This window comes from Panicum virgatum, chromosome 8N (assembly GCF_016808335.1).
Source record: "Panicum virgatum strain AP13 chromosome 8N, P.virgatum_v5, whole genome shotgun sequence".
NCBI lineage: Eukaryota > Viridiplantae > Streptophyta > Magnoliopsida > Poales > Poaceae > Panicum > Panicum virgatum.
In genome coordinates, this window is record NC_053152.1 from 47,657,915 (window position 1) to 47,682,148 (window position 24,234).

Below are 24,234 nucleotides of genomic sequence, written 5' to 3' on the forward strand. Positions count from 1 at the left end.
TATAATCCCTAATTTCACCTCCACGTTTTCTGTGTGGATATGAAGACAAACAGTAAAAAATAAAAATAAAAAATAAAATTGACCACCTGTGTTCAAACTTCCACTGGGAGGACAATCAGAGCAATAATGTAATGAATGCCAACATTGCACATAACTACTAGGATGCCAATTCACAAGAAGTAAATTGTAATCATAATATAACCTTAGATCCGAGTCAAAAAAAATAATATAACCTTAGATTGAAACTACAATTATATAAGACAAAGTAGCACTGCAATCAATGCTTAATTCAATCCCTTGCACTCTAGCTAGTCGTTGTTTTATCTTCTAAATCCTCCAAAGTTATAAAAGTTGTGACGACACCACAGCCTATTTAGTGATGCACTATAAAAAATCAGGAAGTGGCATACCTGCATCATGGTAGGAACCATATATATCCATAATGTCCTTGTCAGCGCTTACAGGGAGTGTCTCACTAATTTCATCACAGTTGTCATAATCAACTGAAGCATTTTCTTCTGGAACCCAATCTTCAGGCCTATCACTTCTCACACTGATTGGAACAAATTGAACTTACAAACATAAGCAATGTGCACACTTGTACATGATCATAAGAGAAGTTAGTGAAGGAAAGGTAGTATTTGGGATCATGATCATACAATGGGATTGATACATATGGCCACCGCTTATCTTGTGCATATACGTGGAGCAGAAGCAATCCATACTGCAAGACTGTCAGCAAGGCCTCCCAGAGGGTGATTACTCCAGGGTCCAGGTGTCCACACCTTCATGCAGTGTAAAGTACTCATTGTTACTACATGTCCTTGCATAACAGAGCTATGCATACAGTAGGAGTTTTTGGAATTGTAATGCCAGTATCTTTTGAATATCTAATTCGACATGTGAAAATGATGTATGGAATCATCATGAATAAATTTTATAATCTTGTTGAAACCTGTGATATAGACTATAGGTTGGATATGCATTTTTGGGAAATGTGAAAACATCGCCTATTTGAAACAGAGGCATATGGCATACCTCCAAGATAAAATACAGCCAAACATATGCCCAGAAAGACCAGAACAGCTCAACGAGCCAAACCCCCAAGTCTGAGATCTTTTTCTTAGAGCCTGCCCTTGGCATAACCACACAGACAGCATGTATTGGGAACATATCAAATGCAGCAGAACCCACGAGGGTGCCCGGACCTAGACCTGTAAATCAAAAATGCCATATTAGCTAGTGCACTACAGTCGAGTATTGTTACACTGCAAAGGTTCACCGCAATTATTAAATATTAATTCACAATACCTCCTGCTGTGAGTTGACCCAGATTTCGGATCGCGTCAATTGTAGCCAGAGAGATCTGAGGGAAGCTGGTGCCAAAAGCAAGGAGAGCAATGTCTGCTATCGCGTAGTTCCACACCTTCTCTTGCTTCACAACAGGCATGTTCGTGTGTGGGTCCACACCGACCACCCCCCTGGAGTGTTTCATGATCTGCTCCATGGATTTGAAGAACCGGGCAGTGATCGCGGACAACCCGATGAAGCAGTATGCAAGCGCAATCGTGTAGAGGGTGGCGCGGACGCCGTTCGGAAACAAGGTCTCGCCATGGAACAGCAGATAGGCGCCCCCACATGCAGATGGAGGATCAGCACTCGCCATCACAATGTTTGACACCATCAGAAGGGCGCTGCAGCCGAAAGACCACAACTTTGGGAAGTATTCCTAGCTAGCTGTCAGCCCCTGCTGCAAAACAATCACCAATTATTATTGAAAAAAAACTGCATGAGCAATATTGGCAAGGAAAGTATGGACTCATGAGCAGCACCAGCGGCATATGGCCATGGCAAAAGCTGCAGATTCAGTGGGCTGAAGGATATGGGGGTGACAGGAGAGGGCAAGTTTTTTTTTTCTTCTTCTTAAACGTATTGATGGGCAATTCTCCTGCCCCGCCTTCGAGAAAAAAAGAGAAGAGGGCAAGGGCGCACCAATGGTCCAGTCGGCGACCGCAATCCCCACAAACCACGGCGGCGCGTGCAACCAGGCCGTCGGCTCGGTAGGCTTCGCTTTCACCTCGCCGGCGGCACGGCCCTGTAATGCCCCGTGGCCGCGAATCAGATCACGACGTGAGAAACATACAAGAGGAGTCGGATTCGGAAGGGAAGCGGGCAGGGCGGAGGACCCTGACGCCGGCAACCTAGGGTTGTGTTCTTCACAAGCAAAACAATAATGTCTCAGTACAGCATCTTTGGGTAATATATCCCCACCACACTCACGCCACCAGGATAAGACACGCCTATTACAAAATACGTTTTCACTATATGCTCACACACTTGGACGGGGCATTACATCTCCTCCCGCCGAAGAACTGGCTTGACCCCAAGCCTGTGCGTCTGGGAACTTTTGCTGCACCACTTTGAAGTCTTCGCATGTTGCCGAAGACGTCGGCAGGTTGGACCACTTAATCAGCACTTGTGGAATTGCTGCATTGCCCTTCTTGAGCAGACGGCGGTCGAGCACGGTCTCTGGAACCACATCCACAGCAAGTAAATCAACAGAATGAGGAAGGTCAGAGTATACCGGTGTGAAGTCGGGCCGGAACGGTTTCAGCTGAGAAACGTGGAAAGTCGGATGTATCATGCTATCCGCGGGCAGATCCAGTTTGTATGCTGTAGTACCCACACGCTTCAAAATAGTATACGGTCCATAGTACTTCAGAGCCAGCTTTGGGAAAGGACGACTGGCTATGGAGGTTTGAACGTAAGGCTGAAGTTTCAAAAACACTTTGTCGCCCACTTGAAACGTGACATCTGACCGATGACGATCCGCAGCCAGTTTCATGCGAACCTGAGCTTTGGCCAAATGATCTCGCGGCACAGAAGACTGGAACTGACGATCAGCCACAAATGCAGCAATAGAGGGGTGAGGACTGACCGTGGAGTCAGGTAGAGCACCAATGGGAGGATCATAGCCGTATAAAGCCTTGAATGGTGTGCAGCCGAGAGAAGAATGAAATGTGGTGTTATACCAGAATTCCGCTTGCGGCAGCCAAGACTTCCACTGATGAGGAACTTCACTGATGGTACATCTGAGATACATCTCTAGGCATTGGTTGACCCGCTCGGTTTGCCCGTCCATTTGAGGATGGTATGCTGTACTGTACTTCAGTTGGACCCCTTCCAGTTTGAACAATTCTGCCCAAACCGTGCTGGTAAACACCTTGTCTCTATCTGATACCATAGATTGAGGCATACCATGGAGCTTGATCACATTGTCATACAATGCTTTGGCTACTGACAGTGCTGTGAAAGGATGCTTAAGTGCCATGAAATGGGCATACTTGGTAAAACGATCTACCACCACCAAAATAACACTAAATCCCTCCACCTTGGGTAGGCCTTCCACAAAATCCAAGGAGATGGCCTGCCATGCTCCCTCAGGAATGGGTAGGGGCTGAAGTAAACCTGCAGGTAGAGTGTGAGGATGCTTAGCTTGCTGGCAGACCCCACATTGTTGCAGAAAAACTGATGACATCCTGTTTCAATCCTTTCCAGTGAAACAATCTGTTGACTCTCTGAAAAGTGGCCTTTTTGTCCAGAGTGACCCCCAATTGGGCTGGCATTAAGTGCAGCTATGATCTTGGTCTGAATAGCAGAATTCTGACCCACCCAGATCTTGTTATGATATTTGATGATTCCTGCCTCCAAAGAGAATCCCTGCTCATCTGAACTAGACAAGGATAGTTTGGCTAACAGAGACTGAGTTTTCTGATCAGTAGCATAGGAATTTGACACTTCCTGGATCCATTTTGGTTGCACAGTAGAGACAGCCTGTATGGCAAACATATGCCCTACTCTAGAGAGAGCATCTGCTGCAGCATTCTCCTTGCCTTGCCTGTAAACCACTTTGAACTGTAACCCCATGAGACGAGTCATTGCTTTCCTTTGAAGATCAGAATGTAAATTTTGCTCAGTTAAGTATGCTAAACTCTTGTGGTCAGTTCTGATGATGAATTCCTGTCTCTGCAAGTAGGGCCTCCACTTTTCTCCTGCCATGATCAGAGCTAGGAACTCCTTCTCATAAATAGACTTGCTCTTGTGAGTGTAACATCCCGAAAATCTACCAAATCAAATCACGCACTAAATAATTTCAAAATCCCTTTTCAATCGTTGAGCTCGGTCCATTCAAAATCATTCCACGCCTGATCTCCTGAAAACCTGGTCCCGATATCCAACCGCTGTTCCGTCTCCCTGTTCCTCCTCGTCCGGTGCGCCACGCCCGACCGGCGCTCGTGCGCGACCAGCCGCGGTCGCCGCCGCGGAATCCACCGAGCGATCTCTCCTTCCTCTCTCTCTTTTCCTCTTTTTCTTTTTCCTGCCCTTTTCTTTTTCCTTTTTCCTTTTTCTTTTCTTTTTCTCCCTCCCTCTCTCCTTCCTTCCCTCTCTCCTCCCCCGCGCGCTGCAGAGCAGCTCGCCGCCGCGCCAACCCCGCTCCTTGCTCCTGCGCGCGTGCCCGCTCCTGGCCGACCCCACGCTCGCACGCGCGCGCACGCCCCTGCACGCCGAGCCCCTCGCCGCCTCGACACGCGCCCTACCCACGCGTGCGCACGCGCACCGCGTGGCCGCGCCGCTCGCCGTGCCCCACGCCGGCTCCTCTCCCAGCATCGAGCTCCCCGGGACGCCGCCTTCCCCGCTCGCAGCCACACCGCCTATGCTCGACCCGTCTCGTCCCATCACCTATGCCGCCTCGATGCTCGAGAACGCGCGAACAGAGCCACGCAATAGTGCCCAGCCGTCGCCGCCGGCCGCACAGTGCCCTGGCCGCACGCGTGCACTGCACCCACGTGCTCCACGAGCCCGTAGTGCCTAGCGTACCGCGCGGCCCTGCCCGAGCCGTCGCGTCGCCCTGTGTTGGCCTCGCCACCCGCGCCACCATCCCGTGACGCCGAACGCCATTAGTGGCGCCCCGTCAAGCTCGCCGGCCACCATCACCGCCGCGCCCCTCCTCCACCGACCTGCTCCACCTATAAAGAGGCTCCCCGCGCATCTCACCACCCCCACAAGCTCTACTGCCACCCCTAGCCCCTTCTCCGGCCTTGCAACGCCGCCGCCGCAAGTGCCTCCGCCCGCCACGCCTGCCTCCCGTGGCCGGCCCGCCCTGCCGCCTCCCTGCTCGAGCCAAGGGCCGAGGTAGGTGCTCGGGCCCTCCCTCTCCCTTTTCCCCGCGCACACCCGTCCCTGGCCGCCCCTGCTCGCACTGCCCATGGCCGCCGCCCAACCGCCATGGCCAGGGCCGTCGCACCCTTCCCTGCGGGTCCCCTCCTCCGAAATTGGGGAGGGGAATCGGTCCCCGGCGCTGCCCTGCCCCTCCCCCCTTCTCCCGGCCGCCGCAAGCCCCCAGGGCCGCCGGCCCAGGCCGCCGACGCCGCCCTCTCCCCCCTCCCCTGTTTTGGTCGCGGGAGAGAGGAAGGAGAAGGGCAATTTTGCCCAGACCCCCTGCACTTTCCCATTTTCAAATAAGAGTCCCTCCACCCTTTGGCCTTTTTGCAAAAGAAGCCCTCCTTTATCATTTTATCCAAATAAACCCTTCCACCATAAACTTAATTTTAAATATGCCCCTACACTTTTCCAAAGTGACCCCGATGCTTTCTAAAATTACAACCAAGCCTCTGCTATCTCAAAAATAATTATAAAGTAGCCCTTGGATCCATATTTAAACCCTAAACCTTTATATAACCTATCATTTCATGCGCCAAACAATCTCCAATCAAACTAAAACTTTACCACGCCATTCCTAGTATAGTTTTGGCCATGCCAATAGAAAACCGACCAAAAATATTACTCCTATCCTCATATCTTAATTGTTTCCGAATCGAGCTCAGCGATAAAGCTTTTATTTCTTTTTCTTGATTGTGTGTTGGTTGTATGCGTCGTAGATCATAGTGTGAATGAGGGAGAGCCCGTCGACGAGCAATACTACAAGCAAGCGAATAAGGACTAGTTCTGCGACTCCGAACCCGAAGGACAGTACCTCGATCAGGACTTCCCGGAAGGCTTTGAAGACGGCAAGTTCAATCCCGCCCTTTGATGCATATTTTGTCCTAGTTTTTATAAACACAACCTATTGTCCTATTTTATAAAATTGCATATGTTTTGCCTGTTGAAAACATGGTTGGATAGCCACCCCCTTGATTTGTTATAACCATTCCTTGACCACCTAGATTAATGTCTGAATGTGATTTGTTTGGACGTTAATCGCTGCTAGAGCGCTTAAGACCTTAAACACGATACAACTTGTTTTATAAACGGAAAATGCGTGAGTGTGTGGGAAGGGAAAAATGTGGAATTTTCGAAAGATAAGTTTAGACAGGATGGATGGCACTTCTGTGTGATTTGCCAAATGGTGTGCTCGTGCCTGTGTGGTTGAGCAAGGAAGGGAGATATCCATCTTGTCACAATTAAGGACCGAGTTGGTGTGTCATCTCACCTAACTCCATTATCGTGCAAACCACTCGACCGTTGAATGGGCAACGGCTTAGCATAAACCCCACTAGTTAGTCTGATAGCCATCAGGAGAGCTGAGAGCAACGGATGATCAAGGAGAAGGGATTAGCTCTGTGTGACTTATGCCCCGGTTAAAACCTCTGTGATAGGTCAATGACCCCTTGGTGGATCCCATGATGGCTAGTCAGGTCTAGCTAAGGTGAGTAATGGCTTTGTTGGGATTTGCGCCGACACTAAGGTGATCGAGCTGTGGTACCCTTTTTGTGGGTAAAGTTGCACACCTCTGCAGAGTTAAAATCTATTCGAATAGCCGTGCACACAGTACTGGGCGAGTTACGGTGTGGTCACATAACTAGTGTTTCTTTTGGGATTGGATGGGTTGGCGTGAGTTGTATTGGGAAAGTGTCCAGCAGTTGTGCCATGTGCTACGGCGGATGAGGAGTCCGGTAGCAACTTAAAACTTGGATCCTGTGTTACTCGAAAAACTTGCTTTGAAAATCCTTTCTTTCAAAGGAACCCTTGCATAAAAATCAGCTTTCTGCAAATTAAACCCTACCCTTATCCTTGATTTATCCTGTTATACCCCCTCCGTGGGTGTGGTTGGACTTGTTGAGTACGTTTGTACTCACCCCATTCTTAATTTTTACAGAGGAAGATCCAGACTTCGTTCCCGAAGACGTTGAGTAGAGGTTCCAACCTGCACCCAACCTTGCCTGTGGATAGGGTCACCCGCAGGAAGTTCCGTATGGCGCAAGACTCTGATGACCCCCTCTTCGTAGTTAATATCGTGGTGTGGGTGTTAGTTGTTATCCTCGCGATAGTGGCGCTTCGCTGCCCACTTCCGCGTAGAGTTGTACGGTGATGTACCATCTGATGTAATAAAATGTTATCAGCCTCCTGGGACTGATATTGTATCACTTTTAAGTCTTCTCTTATGAGGGGACGCTTCAGTGAGCATCCCCCAATGCCTTACTCAGGAAAGCAATAGGTCTGTCTCTTTGCATCAGCACAACGCCTATACCAATGTCAAAGGCATCTGTCTCCACCACAAACACCTCAGTGAAATCAGGGAGAGCCAGTACAGGGGCACTAATCATAGCTTGTTTAAGAGCCTCAAATGCTTGTTGGGCAGCATTAGCCCATAGAAACTATTTCTTCTTGAGCAGCTGGGTTAGTGGTTTTGCTATGCTCCCATAAACAAATCTCCTATAGTATCCAGTCAAACCAAGAAAAGCTCTCACCTCAGTCACAGTCTTGGGAATTGGCCAGTCCCTCATAGCTTGAATTTTCTCAACTGAAGTAGCCACTCCTTGTTCTGAAATAATATGACCCAGGTACTGTACTTGTAACTGAGCAAAGGAACACTTGCTTTTCTTCAGATATAGTTGGTGTTGTCTCAGTACCTGCAGCACTTGTTCCAAGTGAGAGACATGGGTGGGAAGATCTGGGCTATAGATCAAAATATCATCAAGAAAAACCATCACAAATTTCCTGAGAAATGGAGCCAATATTGCATTCATAATACACTGGAAAGTAGCTGGAGCATTAGTTAAACCAAAAGGCATAACTTTAAACTGATAGTGGCCATGGTGAGTTTTGAAGGCAGTTTTATACTCATCTGCTGGGTTCATACGGACTTGATGATACCCTGACTTCATATCCAGGTTAGTAAAATACTTGCTACCCACTAATTCCTCAATAATCTCTTCAATCAAGGGCATGGGAAATCGATTCTTGATAGTGAGGTCATTCAATCTCCTGTAGTCAATGCAGAACCGCCAGGAACCATCCTTCTTCTGAATTAACAGAACTGAGGAGGCAAAGGGGCTGGTGCTTGGGGTGATTATCCCAGCTGAAAGCATCTCTTTCACTTGTCTTTCTATTTCATCTTTGTGCATTGGAGAATATTTATAGGGTCTGCAATTCACAGGAATAGTATTAGGTAGCAAGGGGATAGTATGATCATACATCCTTTCTGGGGGTAAAGACTTGGGATCCTCAAACACATCCTTATAGGTTTCCAGAAGTTTGTCAATCTCAGGATCAGTTGTAGAAGAAGGGTTCAGCTGAGGTGGTGTCACCACTACCAATGCCCAAATGACATTTCCCTTAAGCCACTTGTATACTCTGTCAGCTGACAAGAGAGAGACATCCTGTGTGGGTGGCTGGACACCCTTCAACTTCACCAACACCTCTTTTTGAGTGAATTCTGTAGTTCTTGCTTCCCAATCACACACCATGGGACTGTGGGCTTGTAACCAATCAAAACCCAGAATAGCATCAAAGGCTCCTATATCCAACACTTTCATATCAGACACCAATGTGAAACCATCACACCACCAAACCATTTGAGGAACCCAGTGATCCGAGATCAGCACCTGACCATTAGCCAACTTGACAGGAGTGGGAATTGTTGGGGTTGGAGTAATACCAACTTGCTGCAAAAACTGGGAACTGACAAAGCTGTGAGTGCTACCACTATCCACAAAAGTGAGATGACTTTGTTCGAGACTAATGCTCTGAGTTTCATAGCTGCCCCTTCCTCAGTCCCAGCCAATGCATTCAGAGAGAGCTGATAGAATTCTGTAGTGAGAGAATCTTCCAATTCTATTTGAGCTACAACTTCTTCAGATAGAGGGAGGTCCAGGTCATTGACCACCAATGCATTCACCTAAGCTTTAGGTCTCTGAGTGCAGATAGCTGCATGAGCAGGTTCATACTTCTCCCCACAGTAGTAACACAAGTTGTTGGCCTTCCTGTAATTCAACAATTGCCTCTCCTTGGACATGGAAGTGCTTGTTCCACCAGGTTTAGAATCCTGATGACTAGGCCAAGCCTACGGTCGTGATGGCCCTTGCAACTTGGGTTGCTTAACTTTCCCTTTTTCAAGTACTTTCTGCTGTACTTGGGCTAACATAATAGCTTTGTCCACAGTTTGAGGTAACTGAGACTGAACCACAGCTCCTATCTCATATTTCAAACCTCTCACAAATTGAGACACAAAGAATAAATCATCAAAACCCTCATGGTGCATACAAATTTCATACTGCAAATTCTCAAAATCAGCAGCATATTGCTCAACAGTGGTTGTCTGAGTCAGCTCAAGAAGTTCCCCCATAGCATCCCTGTAGTCAGCAGCCCAAAATTTTTCCTCCACCGCAGAAATGAACGATTGCCAATCAGTGAGGCCATGCTTCCTTTTAAATACTTGCAACCATTTCCCAGCATTGTCATCCATATGGAGAGAAGCAAACATGGCTTGCATAGCAGGTGGAACATTGTACAACTGAAAGTAATCTTGACACTTGGAATGCCAAACTCGTGGGTTGGAACTAGTGAAACGTGGAAAAGCTAGCTTAAGGAGGGCGTGCTTAAGACGATGCGTCCCATCCACACCACTGCGATGAACACCTCTATCCTGACGCTGGTGAGGGACAGTATGAGATGTACCTTGGGGACCTTGGTGGAACGGGTTGTCTGTGGAAGCGTCGGAGACCGTGGGACTTGGTGGCTCACCGACGGGGGGTCTCGTGGAGTTCAGCGTCAGCCGAGCCACTGCTTGCCCAGTAAGCTCGATCTGTTGGGCCAACACCTATTGATCCTTCATCATCTGTTCGACCACTTTGGTTGTCATATCATACTGCGCTTCTAACTTGATCTGAGAGCCGAGGATGTCGTCGACTCTAGCGAACAACAGATCAAAGTTATTGGCGACTTGATCCCAGCGTTCCTGCGCTCGCAGCGCCGCTTGCTCCATCGCCGAAATCACCAACTGAGTCTGAACTGAAGGCTTGGGGGCGCCGTGATGACCACACCGGAAGCAAAGCGACCGCCGCTCGAATTGATGTTACCCCAAGAGGCTCGAGAGCGTCACTAGGCCGACGGAATACAACGGTCACATGCCGGAACCCACGAACTGCGCCGAGATATTCGACGCAGCGCCCGTAGATGCAGACCCAAACTCGAGAGATTGCTCCGCGATAGAGCACCCAATCCCCAAACTAACCTAGGCGGTGATAGCAAATCTGTGGGCGACGGCGCAGGAACAGCTAACCGTCGCGTGGCGGTGGACGCCGAGATCGGAACGAAATCGGCGGGGCGAGTCAGAATCACAGAATTGAAGGATTCGACTGGGGGATTGGAGGAACGCAAGACTAATTGAGCAGCCGCGCGCCGAGGATAACTGAATCTAATACCAAATGTAATGCCCCGTGGCCGCGAATCAGATCACGACGTGAGAAACATACAAGAGGAGTCGGATTCGGAAGGGAAGCGGGCAGGGCGGAGGACCCTGACGCCGGCAACCCAGGGTTGTGTTCTTCACAAGCAAAACGATAATGTCTCAGTACAGCATCTCTGGGTAATATATCCCCACCACACTCACGCCACCAGGATAAGACACGCCTATTACAAAATACGTTTTCACTATACGCTCACACACTTGGACGGGGCATTACAGGCCCCCGGTGGTCTGCTTCCTCTGCCCAATCCAATCCCCGCCGCGCAGATGTTGCGGATCGGGGAGAAGGGGGAGGAGTCAGTTGAAGAGGCGCAGAGGCTGCAGATCGAGGAACCGAATTGGTAGGTACTAGTTGAGAAAAAAATGCATCTTTTATAGATGATGAGACATCCTCCCCGCCCCCAAACTTCTTGGAATATAAAAGAAAAAGGCCCAAAAAAGCGTTGCCAAGAAATCGGGAGTGGGAGGAAGGCGAAAGAAAAAGGGAACGGAAGCCATCCATCCATCCAGGAGATCGCAGGAGGGGAACGAGCGGGGGCGGGCGTCTTACCAGTTACCACCACCTCAGATCACAGCGCCGGCCTCGCGTTTGGGGCTCCCGCTCCCGTCCTGCCACACCACCCAGATCAGCAGCCTCCCTTGACTTTTTATTGGTGGCTGCTACTGCGTTTGGACTAGTGGCGGGGGGCAATGCAATGCTGCTGCTCGAGCGACACACCCACACACACAGAGATTGAAACGGCGATCAGTGGTGGCTGTGGGCAATAATGCTGGAAGGTTTCTGTGGTTGGAGCTGTGCTCATCTGTGTTGTGGCTGCAATTGCAAATCGAGGAGGAGAATTTCGGACGCCGTCCACATCACGTGGCCAACGTGACCATACCAGCACCACGCGTCCGGATCCTCGCCAAGTCGCCACGCTTTATCCTTGAGCTCTCGCCGCCGCTTCTCCCTGCGCCCATCCATCTGTTCACATCGCCCTCGATCCGAATCCGTCGCGCCCTGCAGAGGTCGATCTGGAGCTCTATCCAATCGATTTCTCAAAGGATATATATATATATATATATATATATATATATATATATATATATATATATATATATATATATATATATAATTTCTGCAAAATCCAAAACACACATATATAAAATAAAATAATACTAATAGAAATAACTGAGGTCGTAATATAAGCACCGCAGAAGTATTGCATGGATAAATCTACACTTCGATCTTTGTAAGATTCAACATAGTAACTTGTTCCAGAAAAGTAAAGCAGTAACTCTAGTTAAGGTCATGCGCCATGCAAGTTAACGCCATGCCAAAGAAATTCCCTCCATACCGATGAAGTCTGCGCCATGCCACAGAACAATAATAAGCTTGATAAAGAAGATAAGAAGTGTGAAGGCCTCAGCGCTCTTCGCAGCACTATACAAGGAGAACATGCTTCAAAAAAACAAGGCATCGGAAGGAGAGTCCGAGCCTCCAAGAGTGAAATTCTTGCGAGAGTTTCCAAAACTCATAAAATTCCTAGTACCATCCCTGCAAGATAGCCACCATGTCTATTATAAAATACCTACCATAAGTTGATCTTTTCCCTTCTTTGTTTTAAAGTTTGGGGTTCCCGAAAGGGAAAACTATATGAAAAACCATATGTGAAGTAGCACGTGGTTTTTTGGATTGCTAATCCAGTTAATTAATTTTTAATTCTATGTACAAGGCACCCACGCCACACGCAGGAGCTAAATTTGGTTGTTAAATTTTAACGCTTTAGATATGAGGTCCGAGTGCGTCCAAGGGTTTCTATTGACAGGTGCCCTACGGCAGCCAAGTAGTGGATGTTATGGACCGGAGACAGAGGTGGTCAGGGCTGTGGTGACGTGTGCACACGTACGCCTCTCATGCATCCCCTCTGCCCACAAGCAACTAGATCGATCGATCTGATGTGGCACATGTGGCTGGCATTGCCCTGCCTGCAGCTTTTGCAAAGAGCTACTGTTGGAAGAGAAGGAAGCTGTCGTCTTTGGTTGGTTGCAGGGCGTCGACGAAAGAGCGAGCGAGAGAGGACCATGATCGATCGGAGAATCTCTGCTCCGATATATCCTGTGGGAGCTAGCTAGCGGCCAAACGAGCGAGGGTTGGTGCAAACTTAATGTTTGAAATCAAACTCAATGTTTGATTTCAAATATTTTACCACTCAACTCAATCGATTCAAAATAATCAAGATTATAAAAAGCTTAATTTATCTAGACAGCCGATTCTTCAAACAACTGGCTTCTCTTATAATCTTGCTTCTTAGAAAAATAAGCTCCAGATAATCAGAAACAAAAGAGGCCATAATATTGCTCCAATCTCCTGTCTACGTAAGAAGATAGCAAAATAATTGTGCGGCACACATGAGCTTAGCTTGCAGAATTGGCGAAGAGAACGGCATAATATTGCAGAATTGCACAATAATCGTGCAAGCTATAAGCAAGCAGGCACCAACCAATTCTTCTGGAAATCTCAAGAATAGAGGAACACAGTGTAGCTAAACAGACATGTGCTTGCTAATTAAACATGATGTTCTGTTACTAAACTTGGGAGTTTCATAAGACAATTGGCCCATTACGGATTATGTGTATATGTAGAAAGTCCTCATAGGCCATATGGGCTCTAAAGTATATGGGCTTTGATATGTCATGGGTGTCATATGATCCACAAAAGAGGGAACTACATGAAAGTTAACTTAATAAGCAAATAGTACTCCAAGCAAATGTAAGAGTTTCGTACAGAATAAGAGTTAATGGAGAGCTTTCAGAAGCTTTCTTCCCGGAGAGAGGCCTCCGCCAAGGCGACCCATTATCACCATATTTGTTCCTCCTATGTGCAGAAGGCTTCTCAGCGCTGTTGGAAAATGCTGAACAGGAGGGGAGATTAAAGGGGTCAAAGTCTGTCAGGGAATGATGCGGATGACTCACTAATCCTTTGTCGTGCGGATGGGAATGATGAGCAGAAGCTACAAGGAATCTTACAAGTATATGAGGAGTGCTCGGGACAGATGATCAACAAGGAGAAGTCCACTGTGATGTTTAGTCCAAATACAGCGGCTGCGAAAAGGGTAGACTATGCAGGCCCTGGACATACAAAGAGAAACAATGAATGATTGGTACTTGGGGCTTCCAGTTTATGTAGGTAAGTCCAAAACACAGGTGTTCAGTTACCTGAAGGAACGGATTTGGAAACGAATTCAAGGGTGGAAGGAAAAAATGTTGTCAAGAGCAGGGAAGGAGGTGATGATTAAGGCTGTGGCACAAGCTATTCCCACCTTTGCCATGGGATGTTTTGATTTGATGAAGGAGCTGTGTGATCAAATAAGCATGATGATTGGGAAGTACTGGTGGAGCCAGCAAGAAAAGGAGAGAAAAATCCATTGGATCAGCTGGGAAAAGCTGACTTTGCCAAAATGCCAAGGGGGGCTGGGGTTTCGGGACATTCACAGTTTCAATCTATCCATGTTGGCGAAACAGGGATGGAGACTTGTCCAAAATCCTGACTCCCTGTGTGCTAGAATTATGGGTGCAAAGTATTTTCCTCATGGGGACCTGTTCAAGGCAAAACAGACAGGTACAGTTTCATATACTTGGAGAAGTATTATGCGCGGCATAAAGGTGCTGGAAAGTGGTGTGATATGGAGGATTGGTAATGGTGAAAGGGTGAACATCTGGAAGGACCCTTGGATACCTCGAGGAACTACCAGGAAAGTGATTACACCTAGAGGAAGCAATCTTTTAAACTGGGCGTCAGAGCTGATTGATCCAATTACTGGGGGATGGGATGAGGAACTGCTGAACCAAACACTATGGCCGGAAGATGCAGAGGTGGTTAGAGCACTCCCAATGCATAATGACTTGGATGATGTGCTAGCATGTGTTGGGTATTTTAACGACTGCGAAATAAATCCATAAGCGCACGGATACCGTTGTAGCTTTCACCCGTGAGTATTCAAGGGTATCGTATCCACAGGGAACATGTGTGCACTAGCTCCTAACTTAGTCGGTCCAAGGACACACCAGAATATGTGGCGAGGATGGAGAGGATTCCTGCGGTAGCACTAAAGATGAGTTAAAGGTCGATCTCTTGGGCAGAATACTCGCTTTGGGCACCGGCCTACCCCTGAAATGGTCAGGAGACTCCGGCCAACAGCTCTATGCTATATCCGAACGTGGAGGACTACGAAGGACTGACAGGGCTGTCACCACCTGCGGCCTATCTCACAGACCGTGGGATATAAGGCAAACGAAGGTAAACCTTAGCCCAGACACCACGTCTGCGCTACTGGTTACTACTGCAGTCTAACTACATCTGTCGACCCGTAGCAAACTACAGCACTCCGTATAAATACGGAGCAACGGACTCGCGAGTAAGAGAACTGATCTCACTCAAGTAATAGTACTATGTACGAACAGGAATCACAAATACCAACTTACTTTACTCAGAAGGAAGCCACCATCCGTAGAGGTACAAGACCGGAGAAGACCGCCGACAGGCCCGGCGCTTCCCCGAACTATACTCCTCACCCTCCTCCTACTCTAAGCGCTAGCCTAGGCAGGGCCTCGCCTTTGGAATGGAGCACTACATCTTCTCTTGAGTGGTGTGTGTGGTGAGAGTGGTGGGAGGCCCCTTTTATAGCTTGAGAGGTCGGTTCCCGCCATCTCTAAATATGGAAACATGTCAAACCGTCTTTGGGAGGATAGGATCGGTCTTCCCGCCAAAACTCAACCTGAAAGGCTGACATGTGGGGTCGCCCGACCCCTTGTTGCCGCCTCTGGCCACCGTCCTTCTCTAGTACACTGCCTGGTGGGTCCTGATATCAGATGGTCGGTGCCAGGGCTTGGTTGGTCGGTTTGGTCTGGTTTGTGGGCCTCCTTTGCTCATGTTACGTAGGACACGATCGTCTGCGACGTCTGTCTGCGTATTCGTCGTGTTTTCATCTTAATCCGGACTTGTGCTCCTGAAATCAACAATTCACCAACACTCGTGGAATTTGTTAGTAATAACTCCTACCACTACTGTTAATGTTTCTTTTTCATGTCTTTATGTACGAGTTAATGGTATATATTTTGGACTTAATAGCCATCAACAGCATGACACCTTGATGTTCATGGAATTTTTTCAGTGAAATCAGCATACAAGGTTTACAGAAATCAGTTGTTGTGGGAAAGTAGAAGAGGTCAGGCCTCGACATCAGCTAATGCGAGAGGGGATGATGCTTTTTGCGAAAAGTTGTGGAAACTGAACTGTCACAACGGCAGCAGCAGCAACAACAACAACATAGTTTTTTTTCCCAAGCAAGTTGGGGTAGGCTAGAGATGAAACCCGAACGAAATAAGTTCAAGGTTCAGCACATTGATAGCTAGTCTCCAAGCGCTCCTATCCAAAGCTATCTCTTTAGAAATATTCCAATCCTTAAGGTCTCTCTTAACCGACTCATCCCACGTCAGTTTAGGTCTACATCTACCCCTCTTTACATTATCGACCCGCTCAAGAACCCCATTACGCACCGGCACCTCAGGAGGCCTTCGTTGGACATGTCCAAACCATCTCAGCCGATGCTGAGTAAGTTTCTCCTCAATTGGTGCCACCCCGACCCTATCCCGAATAACTTCGTTCCGGACTCTATCCTTCCTTGTGTGCCCGCAAAACCACCGCAACATCCGCATCTCTGCTACACTCAGTTGCTGGACATGTCGCCTTTTTGTAGGCCAACATTCAGCACCGTATAACATCGCCGGACGAATTGCTGTCCTATAGAATTTGCCTTTTAGCTTTTGTGGCACTCTCTTGTCACAAAGGATGCCAGAAGCTTGCCGCCATTTCAACCAGTCAGCTGAAATTCTATGCCTAACATCTTCATCAATGTCGCCATCCTTTTGTAGCACCGATCCTAAATACCGAAAAGTATCTTTCTGGACCACCACTTGTCCATCTAGACTAACGTCTCCCCTCTCATGCCTAGTCGCGCTGAAATCGCACATCATGTACTCGGTCTTGGTCCTACTAAGTCTGGACCCTTTCGACTCTAACATGCGTCTCCACAGCTCTAACTTCCTATTAACCACTGCCCTATTAACCACAGCGTCTTCCACAAGCTATTAACTGTCACGGCAAGATCAAGCATTTTTTGTGGAGATTGGCGCACAACAGTTTGGCAGTGCGTGCCAATCTGAAACGAAGGGGGATGGAGCTGGACTCTCGGTGTGTGATGTGCAACCGTTTGGACGAGGATGGAGGGCACCTGTTCTGTAAGTGCAAATGGGTTAAGCAAATTTGCAGGGAACTGAATATGGAGGAGGTCAGATGCAGATTGGCTAGCCAGGAGTCTGTCAAGATGTTCTTGTCCTTGATTTGGGAGATGGAGGAGCATATGCAGTTGAGAGTAGTTACATTACTATGGCAGTGGTGGCTAGAAAGAAATCGGGTCCGGGAAGGCGAGAGGAGGCGATCAATTTCAGAGCTGGCGTATGTCATTATGGTACAGTCTGATGAGTTTCTGAAAATAGGAAGCAAAGAGCATTTGATTCAGAGTAGCACTCCCAAACGCTGGTGCAAACCAGTGGGAGACACTCTGAAAATTAATATCGATGGTTCTTATATTGCTGAAACAAGATGTGGCGGCTGGGGATTTGTCATTAGAGATGCAGAGGGTGCGGTCATACATGCTGGTGCTGGAGGTATACCTTGTGCGATGGATGCATTTCATGCCGAGGTCTTGGCTTGTCATGCTGGTCTGAAAGCTGCAATTGAAAAGGGGATGTCCAGAATCGTGGTGGAGACGGATTCCATGATGCTTCGCTCGGCTCTCAAGGGCAGCTGATTCTCTTTGGCTCCAACTGGAGGCCATATTCCTGAGATCAAGGTGCTGGTTTCATCAAATTTGGTGTTTTTCGATATTTTGTACTGTCCTCGAGTCTGTAATAGTGTGGCGCATGCTTTGGCAGCGCGTGGATGTAAGTGCTCTCCTAATTCCGTTCTGCTCTGGGACGGAGTCTGCGTGGGTATGGAGAACTTGGTGGCCGAGGAGTCCCTCGTGCCGTTCAGTTAATGGAATCACTATTCCAAACAGATCAGCTAATGAAGTAGTTAAATCTCTCAACTAATTTTTATTATAATATTTCGTTCTGTTCGGCTGGATGTGACTGATAGCTTGTGCTGATTTGTTGTTAGAGAAAAATACTGTTAGCTGACTAGTGGATGGTGGCTGATACTGATTTGATGTGGAAAAAGCACTGCTGGCTGCCAGCTGAACAGAGCGATTAGCTAATTGAACCCCGCTAACACTAGTTAATTGAGTTAATTGTGTATAAAGTTCTTTTTAACCTTTGAGCCACTTCTGGGGCCAAAAAAATAGCAATTAGCTGATGGATTCAAATACATCTAGCTAGTGATAAATTATTATCAATTAGCTACTTAATCATTAGTTGGGGAGGATCCAAACAAAATCTAATTCAGATTTGCAGTATCTATTAAAAAAATAAAAACCCTAAAGCTTCATGAAAAACTCTCTAAAACCCACGAGCCACAAAGCCCTTCTCTTCCTCACACTCCCCCCACCCCAACCAAATCGCGCGCGCGCGCCAATCTAGGGTTTCCCCCGCCGTCCTCCCTCCCCTCGCCGACAAGGTGCCGGTCAAGCTCGGGCGATGAAGCTCGCGGGGCTCAAGTCGGTGGACGGCGCCCACGAGGAGTCCATCTGGGCGGCGGCGTGGGCGCCCGCCGCCGACCACCGCCCCACGGCGGTGCTCCTGACGGGCGCGCTCGACGAGACCGTCCGCGCCTGGCGCCCCGACGATCTCGCCGCCTTGGGGCCCCCTGCAAGGGGCCACGCGCTCGGGGTCGTCTCCCTCGCCGCCCACCCCGCGGGCGCGCTCGCCGCCGCCGTGTCGCTCGACAGCTTCGTCCGCGTCTTCGACGTCGACTCGGGGGCCTCCGTCGCCACGCTCGAGGCGCCGCCGTCCGAGGTCTGGGGCGTCCAGTTCCACCCCAAGGTGAGCGCGGCTGGCCCACCCCCGTAGTCAGGACTTGGGATTTTCAGGGCAAAAAATGGCTGCTTTCTTGTGATTTTTGCTGTAATGTTGGAAGGTTCGATGGGGAATGTGTCAAATATGTGAGATTTTTGTGAAATGTGTGGTAGTTCTAGTTAATTCGGGTATAGAGTGCTGCAAAAATGCTGCCCTGCATTGGATTTCGTGTGTTGTTTGCTAATTATTAGAACTAGTATTAGAGAGGGAAGATTGAAGATATTGAGAATTCATCGCATGGCCTGGTCGCTTTCTTAGGTTGCTGTGTAGAATGCCATGATAAAAATATGGCCTAGGATAGATTACTACTAGTATTTTGCATAGTTTAGGGAAATCAAATTACTGCATATGAATAGTCTAGTTATTTCAAGCATAACGTGCTGTCCTGGTTTACATTTCTTTTTTGAAAGTTCTGATATAGATTTTGTGAGTTGTATTAACCTTGGCGTATCTGCGACTTTACTCATGGTGAAATAAAAGATTTTGAGTATTCCTCTGATGGCTTAGTCATTTTTGTTGGATTCAGTGAAAATGCAACAGTAAAAATATGGCCTTGGAATGAGAACAGCTAGTATTTTGCATAGTTAAAGAAAAATAAAATATTACACATGGAGGTTTTCCAATCTGCCATCGATGTCTTTGCATAAGTGAGGTTTGTGGTTGCCTGGTTGGTACATGTGGAAGTGGAAGGCAAGTCTGTCCAGTTAATTGTTTTGTTGCTTCATCAACATTGAGGCATGCCAGCTTAACCCTTCACTTCATTTTTGCTTCTTGTTGTCCTAATAAATTTGTGGCATAAGGCCAATTGATCCCCTCTTTAGGTTTTTGTGATCACCTATGCTTACTGCTGATTTGGTATTCTTATAGCTTCAGTAGAATATGGCTGTTGTTGTGAATCATTCAGTTCAATAACTAGTTTTGCACATGGTTGCAAAGCTATGAGAACTTCTTCCTGACCCATGTGCCTAAATTCATATAATGGTGCTGTTCAGGTTTTCATGATACTTCTGTTTGAATAAAGCAGACCTTACTATTTTACATACTGTCAATACATTCAGTTTGTCGGAAGTGCAGTAGTTATGGGGGTGGATTTAATTTAGGAGTTCATGTTTTGCTTTTGGAATTTTTCAAAGCCTTAATTATATTCAAGAAAGCCTTTTCCTGAGTACTTGAAACTTGTATTTGTATGAAATGAATCTAATTCTTGTCATATGTGGATTGTATGCAAGAGCTTGAGAAACAGAGTAAGTGATTTGCCGAAGTAGTAAAGCTGTTATTAATACGGCTAAACATTGTCTTTTTCATGTGGTTGACATAGCTATATTCTGGATCATAATTGATCCTGTCGCATAATATTTTTAATTGTGTCATTGTCTAAAACTTGTTGGAACTTGAAATTGGGGCTGAGTTTCCCCATACTCAGTATGCTTGCCATCACTGCATATTGACAGACATGTCTATGTCCAATTCAATCTATCCTGGTTCCAGTTCGCATGGTCAGTGTGTAGTATTTGATCTTTACACGGTTGATTTGTGTAGGCTGATCATTCAGCTTTTCTCTCCTGCACTGATTCAGTCAGCATAGTTAGGCAATTTTAATTACCGTATTTTCTTTGTCTAAGACCTGATTTGTTTCAGGCTTGTTGTTCCTAGGATTTCTGGTTTAATAGAATTATCCTGCTGACGCTTCCAGTTGCTTGAATTGGTTGTTTTTTCTTCAACACAATTGCTATTGAGATAGGCTAACCATATCCTTTCTTTGTCAGGGTAATGCTCTGGCTGCAGCTGGTGGTGGAAGTGGGTCAGTAAAGCTCTGGGACACAGAGAAGTGGCAGCCAATTACGAGCCTTGCCATCCCACGTCCTGAGGGAGCTCGCCCTGACAAGACAGGCAGTGGCAAGCTTGTCCTCTCAGTTGCCTGGAGCCCTGATGGAAAGCTCTTGGCCTGTGGGTCCATGGACGGCACCATCGCTGTGTACGACGCAATCCGCATGAAGTTCCTCCACCACCTTGAGGGGCACCACATGCCGGTGCGGTCCATGGTATTCTCCCCTGTAGACCCCCATGTGCTCTTCACGGCCTGTGATGACCGCCACATCCACATCTATGATGCCAAGGAGAAGGCCCTCATTGGGGCCATGTCGGGCCACGCGAGCTGGGTGCTGAGCATCGATGTGAGCCCCGATGGCTTGGCAGTGGCAACGGGATCCAGTGACCGCACAGTCCGGCTCTGGGACATCAACATGAGGAGCTCGGTGCAGACAATGAGCAACCACTCTGACCAGGTCTGGGCTGTTGCCTTCCGACCGCCTGGTGGAGCTGGAGTCCGTGCAGGCCGGCTGGCTAGCGCGTCAGATGACAAAAGCATCTCCCTGTATGATTACTCATAGTTTTTCGTACCGCTGCAATGCCTCAATTGTAGTTTGTTGGAGTCCGACCAGAGACTCATTTGGCTGTGAAGGTTGGAGGACCTGTTGTAGTACAATCCTAATTGAGCTCCTAGCTTGCAACCAAAGCAAGTTTTACTTCCTGTTATTGACTTGTCTCAAAGGTCGTCGAGTTGCATACTTATCCCGAATTTCTGCCAGTGAGCTCTGTTTGTATCGATTTCAAGTACATTTATCTTAGTGGTGGTTGATTGGTGACATGGTGATTAAGATGAGATTTTATAATCCTTTCAAGCCTCACAGGTTGCATCTTCTGCTGCTGGTGTTAAAAAGATGTTTTTCTTTTATGTAATCTAGATATATGTGAAATTGCTATCTTTCTGTCACTGTGGGCCTGTGGCGGTGGGTGGATTATTGACGAATACTTATCGTCTTCCGCTAACACAAACATATATCAAATAATACTATATAATAAGTATAACTATCAGTTCAAACATGTCGTGCATTCCTTAGAAAACAAAATCTATCAATATATACATATACATACATCTAAAATTTTTAAATTTTGATTTGGTTGGGGTGTGCCAGGCTCCAGCAGTAGTGCAACGCCAGAGCCTCCAGCAGTAGTGCAACGCCAGAGCGACACATGAGGATCTTGATAGCAAGCTATCATAGCAGATCCTCCCCCCTAAAAAATAAATTTAATATCATTGTGGGCACGTGTCCCACATATCAGATATTAAACTGATAAGAACAGATACTACACTTGATCTTAGCCAAAAGGCCGAGAAAGGTATGAGTTGCTAAGCTGCGGCACCCCTTGTTTTGTATCCTCCTCGTCAGTCTCACAGCTCTGGCCAGGCAATGTGGTACTAATAATGCTCCGCAAGTACTACTCATGTCTCATAATCGCAATCAGAGGGACGCAGGCCAAACCGGGCTGTAATATCCTGTTAAGCTTTGCAATCGGCCCATTAAGGAGCCCAGAGCTCGAACGCCAACAAAAAGGGCTAGAGCCCCTCCACAATCAGGATCCGACGCAAAAACTGCTGCCAGAAGAGAAGAGTTTAGTATACGCACAATATATACCATAACCAAAAAACAGATTGAAAAGCACTCCATAGACTTGAGCAATCTGACAGGACAAACATAGAAGCCACAGCCCACAGGCACTCATCAAGAAACAGATTACAAAGCACTCCATATCTGCAAGGTTCCTGCTCCATTTATCAGGAGGATGTATACGAATGCTCAAGAAACTAACAGATTACTAAAGAAGAAGGCACTTGTGTCCTCGGATGCTAGTAGCTTAGCGCTAAGGTCAGTACTGTCGCTTGCTGACGATCTACGCTGCGTGGCGTATTTCCGAACACAGGATTCCTTTTCTGAGCGGGCACACCGTTGTTAGTTTGTTTTTAGTAAACTGTATGCATGGAATTCTATAACGAATAGCATCAGATGCAGCAGCAGTAGGGAAGATTGAGAGAAAAGCAAGATCACCAGCGTGGCCTTGATATACATGGCCTTGCAAGGGTCCACCACAACCAGCTCCTCATCCTCCTCTTCTTCGGTCGTCGCCACTGCCTTCGGCCGGCCGGCGGCGCCTTTCTCGAGATCTACCGGAGGATCCTCACTGGCCGTCGGCAGCGCCGATGAGATCGTCATCGTCGGCGTTCCCGGCGGGAAAGCAGAACGCGCAGGGAGGACGCCGGCGAGATGCACTCTTGTCAGCAGACCACGCGAATAAAAAACCTGACAGTGACCGACCGGCTAATTAGATGAGATGCAGCCCCAGCCCCCAGAGGAAGCTGGTGGCCGCCGACCACGTCCCGGCCCGGAGGATCTCGTCGCCGTGCTCCCCTGTCGCAACGGAGCGCGACGGAAGCAGCAAGAACTCCCAGCGCCGCTGACCGCCTGCCGGCTGCCGCGGCGACCCAGCGCGCCGCTGCTGAACGCCGGCCGGCATGAACTCCGCTCCTTGCTCCTTGCCCGCTGCCCGTGGCCATGGCCGGTGCGATCCGATCCAGCGTCGCCACGCGGTCACGGGAGGAGGATGGGGAGACCTGGACCAAAGGGGCGGTGGTCCTGGGGCGCCGCAGATCTCCGGCGTGACGATCAGGGGCGGACGGCGAGCGGAACAACGCCTAGGGGTGGACGGTATTTGAAATACCGTCCACCCCTGGGGTCGCTGCGAGCCGTCGGATCAAGCACGAGCGTCCCAGATCGGGCGTGGACTGCGGTCAGCGACTCAGTCGTCCCGTCAGGCGGGCGCGGCGTCGCTCGGGCTCGTCGTCGGCGAGTGCCCGCCGGCTGTCGAGGAGCCCGGGAACCTCGCCTGTGCTCTCACGATCCGTTCTGGGCGAAAGCGTCTGCTGGCCTGGGGAGACGACGCCCTGACGGACGGGCAAGCTTCGAGTTGGAGAGGTGCGTGCCGCCTGCCGTGCCCGCTCGTGTGCCGATCGTGATTTTGCGTTCCGGCGTTCCCTGGTCCAGGGAACATACAGATCGCTACTACACGCAGCCGCAACTTCAACTTGCTCTTATTGATTTGAAAGGCACCGGATCAGATGGATGGATTGTGATGAACAGCCAGCGCACATGCATGTGCCTGCATAATATTCAGAGACAAGTAGTGGCTGCCCATCCCCATGCATGGATCAGCTAGTCAAGAGACGAGACAGCGTGCCGCCGTGATCAGCAAAATTGATAATATTTAATACCTTGAAATTCCATTGAGACTGATCTAAGCTTTCGCTATTGCTGCATCGGTTTTTTTTTTGAAAAGAAGGTGCATCGGGATCTGCAAGACCAGAGCTTGGCCATCGGTGTCCATAGCAGCAGCAGCAGCATTAGCACATGGAATCCCACTTGGTGTTGTTCCAGTCAGCTTTGGTACCTCGCTTTCGGCCCTCTCCTTTGTACACGTCTGCAAGAACTGGGATTGCATATTGGTGCCAAGTGGAAAGTGGAAACCATAACAATGCAGAGAAACACACAACCTCTTTCTCTTTTCGTCATCGACACTCACCAAATGAAGTTCAGGTC

General features: G+C 48.2%; 1 protein-coding gene, 1 long non-coding RNA gene and 1 other non-coding gene across 3 annotated transcripts; 1 reads left to right on the plus strand and 2 right to left on the minus strand.

The window, feature by feature from the left end:
- Positions 1–13,018: 13,018 nt before the first annotated feature.
- On the minus strand, positions 13,019–14,158 carry LOC120684407. The gene is made up of 3 exons (XR_005679281.1): positions 13,946–14,158; positions 13,757–13,858; positions 13,019–13,641 (listed from the first exon to the last, which is right to left on the minus strand). It is a non-coding gene; the product is annotated as an uncharacterized LOC120684407 (long non-coding RNA).
- A 4,155-nt stretch (positions 14,159–18,313) lies between these two features.
- On the plus strand, positions 18,314–21,483 carry LOC120685958 (WD repeat-containing protein VIP3-like). Its single transcript, XM_039968109.1, has 2 exons — positions 18,314–18,769; positions 20,569–21,483. The coding sequence occupies exons 1-2, from the start codon at positions 18,425–18,427 to the stop codon at positions 21,190–21,192; spliced, it is 969 nt and encodes a 322-aa protein (XP_039824043.1). The 5' UTR covers positions 18,314–18,424; the 3' UTR covers positions 21,193–21,483.
- Positions 21,484–21,787: 304 nt separating this feature from the next.
- On the minus strand, positions 21,788–21,986 carry LOC120686974. The gene has a single exon (XR_005680480.1). It is a non-coding gene; the product is annotated as a U2 spliceosomal RNA (small nuclear RNA).
- Positions 21,987–24,234: the final 2,248 nt, after the last annotated feature.